At 36.3% G+C, this 6846-nt stretch overlaps 1 protein-coding gene across 1 annotated transcript in view; it reads right to left on the bottom strand.

Annotated features, from left to right (window-relative positions):
• Positions 1 to 3730, bottom strand: part of LOC107673506 (ras-associating and dilute domain-containing protein-like) — a 38587-nt gene extending 34857 nt beyond the window's left edge. The window contains exons 1-2 of the mRNA XM_016467147.1: positions 3448 to 3730; positions 1674 to 1997 (exon numbers count right to left, since the gene is read on the bottom strand). Of these exons, the coding sequence (XP_016322633.1) occupies positions 1674 to 1997; positions 3448 to 3575 (452 nt within the window). The 5' untranslated portion in view covers positions 3576 to 3730. The remainder of the gene's footprint in view (positions 1 to 1673; positions 1998 to 3447) is intronic.
• Between the last annotated feature and the right edge of the window lie 3116 nt (positions 3731 to 6846).

Below are 6846 nucleotides of genomic sequence, written 5' to 3' on the forward strand. Positions count from 1 at the left end.
TGTTTGTCGTTTCTCCAATCACAAATGCAGACATGGTTTTATGTTTACGCGGCGCAATGCAACGCAACGCGTAAAAAGACAGTATAAGTCATTATAATCCGTTATATATAATTTCCGACATTAAAAATTATGTCCCCACTGGATGCAACAAATATAATGGGTTTTAATGTTTTTGTCTCGTCGCTCCGGCCGGGACACGGCATCACAATATGAACATTATGGGACCTTAAACCGCATAAACACATTTCATTACACCAAATACACAAAATAATGTTCTTTTTAGCAACATCAACATGACCCCTTTAAGGGAACAGTGGAGGCAGTTTGTTTCTCCGAGGCAGCAACGGAGTTGTGCAAGTGTGTTTGTTAGTTCCCGGCATTGGGTGAGGAATGTTTTATAAACAAATTAAATAAAATTTAAGTCAATAAAGTTTTTGTTCCTGTTTTATTTATGTCGATGTCACAGCTTGCAAACGAACGCTGCACAAAAGCTTCTCGTACTCGTGACTCTTTAGCTCCGTCCACAGCACACCTCCAAGAGCTTCACAGTTTTCAGAGAGAAGCGGTACAGCTGTATCTGTCTTTTATAAATCTGATCAAACTAAAGGCTCTTTGAAGATATGAAGAAAGCAATACTACTTTATAGGTACTAAAGATTAACATGAGATTGGCCGAAACTGTGTTATGTCCCCTTCAAGGCCTGTTTACACCAAGAATGACCACTATAAAGATAACAACAATGATATCTATGCTGTCATTCATCCACACCAATGGATGATAATGTTCTGTTTATTATAAGCATGTGCTGCCATTTTGTTGTCTACTGCTTTAAATACTTGAGTTCTTTCAAATCTGGTGGATTCTGATTGGCTCAATGTTTCAATGTCAATGTTTTTTTTGTTTTGTTCATCAGCTGGAAAAAAAGTGATTCAAACAATATGGTTTCTCTGTGTCATTATCGATGTAGCTGTGGTGTGGACATCACTATTATCATACAATTAGAACAATTATTGAAACTTTATAGTTACAGTTGTCATTTTATTTGTTGTTGTGTACAGCCCTTAGTGCTTTTCCAATTATGTGTTTTGACTAGTGCTGTCAAACGACGATTAATTGCGATTAATCGCATCCAAAATAAGTTTTTGTTTACATAATATGTGTGTATACTGTGAATATTATGTATATATAAATACAAACACATAAATTTATATATTTAAGAAAAATATGTTGTTTATATATTAAATATATTTATATGTAATATAAAATATAAGAATATAAATGTATACACATGTAAATATTTTCAAAATATATACTGTATGTGTGTGTATTTATATATACATAATAAATATACACAGTACACATACATAATGTAAACAAAAACGTTTATTTTGGATGTGATTAATCGTGATTAATCGTTTGACAGCACTAGTTTTGACTGTTTTCTATGTGCACACAATGTGGATAAACTACAGCAGGTAAACATGTCAGCAGTGTGGACACACATCATCATGACCAAAAATGATGCTAGACTAGCAATATATAAAATCTCTTGGGCCCGTTGTTGAAGAAATGTATTGTTAAACTCACATAGCGAGTTTAATCACCCAATTACCAAAACTGACACAAAAATGTACACACATTGAATCTGAATCTGGCAAGAGTGCATCCCTCACCTCTCTAGAGCCTCTTTGACCAGCTCGTTGGCACTGGAGTGCCTGGTGGCCAGCACGCTCTTGTAGTTGGTTCCTTGACAAATGTCACTGCCAAATATCTTGAGGATCCCTGGGATAGTCCTCTGACAGGACAGCTCTGCGGGGTCGTCCGCTGCTTGCAATTCTAGGGTCCTGCTGTCCTGACCTGGCCGTCTGTTTCGCAGAACAGGGCTTCGGCTGAACACCGTGGTCAGTCTGTTGTTGTGTCGGCGTATCTTGCTCTTGGCCGGCTGCCGGACTCCAGTGCTCTCCACAGACTGAGCCGTGCTATCAGACGTGCTGGACCTCAGAGAGACAAGGTTAAGATGACTTTAAAAGCTTGCTGCTGATGTGAGCATCTGCACTCAGTCTGCTTTAGATACAATGAGAGAATGAGTGTAATAGACTGAGGTTTGACTACTCTTTTCATATACTGTCTATAGCTAAGATGCATGTGAATTTAAACCTTCTTTATCATCCAGCATCCGTTTTATCTTTAGTTTCTTGGTTAGAAGTTGACATGAATGACAGATTCTCACTGGTAGCTACTATACAAGATTTCCTCAATTCTAACACTTTTTAAAGGCTTGACTTTTAAAATGTGTTATATTGTTTTCGTTAAAGTATCAATTAGAAGCTTTTTGACTCATCAGATAATTAAAAAAAAAAAAAAACGATTAAACATATTTTCAAATAATTATAATACAGAATTAGACTTTTGCTTTAAACTTGCATTTGTGACAAAGGAATCAAAACTGTACGATAAAAACTATAAAAAGACAATTTTACTGTATAAAATGTGTATAAATATACAATTACGAAAAAATAAATATTAAATATTACAATTATATAAAATTATTTTAGCCTATTATTTCACTGAGGCATACTTTTATGCGAGTTTTTCTTCATGTAAGATGAGATAATATGATAATAATAGTAACAATAATAAATCAATATGTAAATAATTTAATATTACTACTATGTTGTTACACACACACACATATATATATATATATATGGTAAACTTTACAATAAGGTGTCATTTGTTAACATTACTTAATGTATTAACTAACATGAACAAACAATGTGCAATACATTTATTAGAGTATTTATTAATCTTTGTTAATGTTAGTTAATAAAAATACAGTTGTTCATTGTTCACAGTGCATTAACTAATGGTAACAAACACAACTTTAGATTTTAATGCATTAGTAAATGTTAAAATTCATATTAATTTTAATAAATGCTGTAGAAGTATTGTTCATTCTTAGTTCATGTTAACTAAAGTAGTGGACTAATGTTAGCTATGAACGTTATTGTAAAGTGTTACCTTATATTTTTATACGAAAAGATGGCCAGGATATTTGAGAAAGAAAGAAAGAAAGGTCTGCCCCTTCTTCACACTTGCCAATTCTATTATTAGTGAAGTGAGCAAAGCAATTTAGTACCAATTCTCAAATGCACAGTATTTTTTACACTATGTATTTTTATTGCATGATTAGAGCAACATTTTATCATGCTAACGACATGAGAAAGTGCATTATGTACACTATATCTTGCATAATTACATTCTAACAAATGCTTTGCTTGTCTGTTATTTAAAATAAAAACTGACACTTATTCTGCTATCTAATGCCATCCTTGTTTAAGTGTGTTTAAGTCCTCAAATGCTTTCAGGGGTCACTTCTTTCTTAATTTGTGTCACAAGTGTGTTCAAAGTAAACAAATGGCATGCATAAGTGTATGAATAACTCACTGCAGAGATCCATTGCTGGTCTTTCTGCCCAGCACTGCCAGGCGTCTCTTGGGCGAGCGGATCAAGAACCCGACAGGAAAGCCGAGAGCTTGTTTAGAGACGTGACTGCTTCTTTCCTCCGAGATCATTTTAGCACGTGGAAGAGTATAATTATTCAATTTCAAATGTCAAGTTTAGCAGCTATATCACAGTCTGTGTGCTCCGCTGTCAAAATAACTCGCTTCAGTGCAACACATGTTGCGCGTTAGTGACACAGAAACTTTAAACGCTAAACATCTTCAGTCATCCTGCCTCTCCATGTCAGTCCTTTCATAACTATCATCCACTGAATGCTTCAGTGTAACACATGTTGCGCGTGTAAGTGACACAGAAACTTTAAACGCTAAACATCTTCAGTCATCCTGCCTCTCCATGTCAGTCCTTTCATAACTATCATCCACTGAACAAAACCTTATCTACTTTGCTATTAAATAATGTTATCCAGTCCGGTTTGAACAAGTCCTCTTAAATTAGACATGTCCTTAAGGATTAAAACGAATGATAATCCGATATAGTAAACGATAGCGATAAACTGTCCCAGCGACACGCTCACTCTGATTTCGTTAAGTGTCCCCTGTCCCGTGTGTGTGCGCTTGGGTCCCGTTTGAAAAGTTAAACGCGACTATACTGACGTAAAGAGGGCGTCTGGGAACTCTAGCCGGAAGTCAATCCTTCTATGGCATATGTTTAGCTCATGAATATTAATTAGGGTATGTGATTGGACGCACGAGGACTCGTCAGCTTTAACTAATTCATATTCATGAGCGCAAACTTCGTCATAGCAGTGACATCCGAGACGCGAAAAGACATATTTATACATACATATATAAAAAAATATCTATCGATATTAAGACATTTTAGACCCTGCACTGCTAAAAGAAAACACTGGACCTTATTCGAGATTTACGAGCAGAAAGTATGTAAACTTTACGAAAACAAAAACCCTTCTTATGTAAATCGCTGCATTTAATTAAAAGAAACAATTTACAAAACTACATTAGAAATTAAACAGGCATTCGTTCTACTTCTGTTTTATAAATGAGGTGGACAAGATGGTCTTCAGTTAATTTCCATACATTAAATAACTGCATACATTGCATATCGTTACTTATTGCCTGGCGTATTTGATTACTCCATCATTAATATACATACATACACACGGATCTGCTTTATGATACAGCCTGTATGACAGCAGTTCCCTCACTGTAAATGTGCGCGGATCTGATCTGAAGTGTAAGGAAAAGGGAAGGGCGGGAGAGGATTTCCCTTGCACTGGGTGTGAAAGGACTCAACTACGTAAAATATGTCATAATATTTGCTCGTTCTGCATGCACGTCTTTGTTTTTTCATTCAAGATACCAGAAGTGTGTCTCCATCTACTGGCAGTGATCACAAATAACACACGACTATAACTGCACTACAGGTTTCCTCCTCAAGGGGGCGCTTTGAGTTACAGAAATATCTCTGCTTGAGCTCAAACATTCGATTTTATCTATTCAACACGAAAATAAATAAAATAAAGAAACTAAGTTTTACCATGCTATTGTCAGATTTTATGCAGATTTGCTGGCTTACCGTCCCTGTAAACGCTAAGCTGAAGAAAAAGGTACTTTACCGTTCTAATTCAATTCAAACGGGCTAATTTGCTAAACCAAGGGGATTCTTTTAAATTCTCAGGTACCTCAATCAGAGAAAATGTGTTGTGCGTCACGAGAAGTGTTAAGATGTATGTTTAACAATCAAACAGTATCCAGTTTACCCTGGTACACGAAGGTAATGAGTCTGCATGTTTGTATTCAAACAGTCTTGACTAGGGATGTAACGATTAACCGCGAGCCGGTTGAAAATCGATTCAAATATGTGATGATTCAAATCGGTTGAGACGCTAAACAGAATCTGCGTCTCGTTCAGCTCGTCTGCTGTTTCGGTTTCATGCAGATATTTTTATGTATAGTTTCACAAAACTGAAGTCAAACCATTCTGTTTTTGCTTCAAATTTCGAAATTATACAATCTAATTTAGATTAAAAACTGCTCATGTTGCATGTATGCAGCATCTTTGTTTGGATCATGATTAAAATGCAGCGGTTGCCTCTAATTTTAAATGGAAAGAGCACGGACAAAGCCTTATTTCGTTTATATGAAGAGATTTCTTTATTTGTGTTACTTATTTACAGGGGTGTGAAGTAACGAATTACAAATACTCACGTTACAGTAATTAAGTAGTTTTTATCAGTAATCAGAACGCGGTCACGCAAGGGCGTTCCCAAAGCGACTCGACGCAGCTCGAGTTCCTGAAGGGGAACTTTAACCGCCAACAACTGTTTATCATGGCTGCTGGAAGCGCATTCTTTAAGCATCAATTCAGTCGCATCTTCCTCTAACTTAATATGTTAAGGTAAATTTCGGATTTCTGCTTACTAAATGATTTGTATATATGCTTGCCTATCTACACGGCCTGAAATTTGGTGTGAGGTGAGGTATTGCGTACAATGTTAACTCCCGCAAGTGCCACGTTCAGTAAATTCCCACTCATTTATGAGAGCGCGATCTGCGCTGCCTCGTCTCTCTCTCGCGTGCGTTCTGCAGCAGTCACTTGGATAAGTCGTTGTTGCTTGTGGAACATGTTGACTTTTGATGAGTTTGAGCGCGTGATGCGAGCTGTGAAAAAGTGTGTTGGAAACACAAATTGAGGACCAATCTGCACCTTATTGATGACTCGTGGCGTTAATATACCGCATCTGTGCCAGCGTGTGATGTAATAAAATTCGTTAATGAACGTTTTTTTTTATATCCATTTTATACAATCCGCCTTCATTTAGCAAGTGCACTCGTTTGTCCAAGCAATAATAAAAGAACACATTTAATTTATAATTTGTCCTAAATCTAATTTTGTTAAAGAAATCCCGAATCGAATCGTGAAATCAAAACCTCGAATCGAATCGTGACTTGAGTGAATCGTTACATCCCTAGTCTTGACAGTTTAGGAGACGTCAGCCATTTCCTTTCAAGAAAATCCATCTTCAAAAAATGTGTCACCAAGACGGCCATCTAAATGAACCGACATGCCTTTCCAGGAAATCATGAATTTGCATACATTGAGACACATTTAAACTGATAAAATACAATAAACGTGTAGAATAAACACAATCCTGGACATACTACTAAATATTTTGTCACTGTCAGATTTGATCAAGTTTTTTTGACCTCTGATGTACTAACAGCAGCAAAATTGCTTTGGCGTTAAACAAGTTTAACAAGGAAAAACTTATCTGAAGCGAGCAGGTCAGCTCAGTTCTGCCATCTTTTGCATGCTCCCATAGCGCTTTGAAAAACAACACGACAGCATTTTTTTCTTAAT

Source organism: Sinocyclocheilus anshuiensis, unplaced genomic scaffold, assembly GCF_001515605.1.
Source record: "Sinocyclocheilus anshuiensis isolate Anshui unplaced genomic scaffold, SAMN03320099.WGS_v1.1 scaffold173, whole genome shotgun sequence".
In the NCBI taxonomy this organism is placed as follows: domain Eukaryota; kingdom Metazoa; phylum Chordata; class Actinopteri; order Cypriniformes; family Cyprinidae; genus Sinocyclocheilus; species Sinocyclocheilus anshuiensis.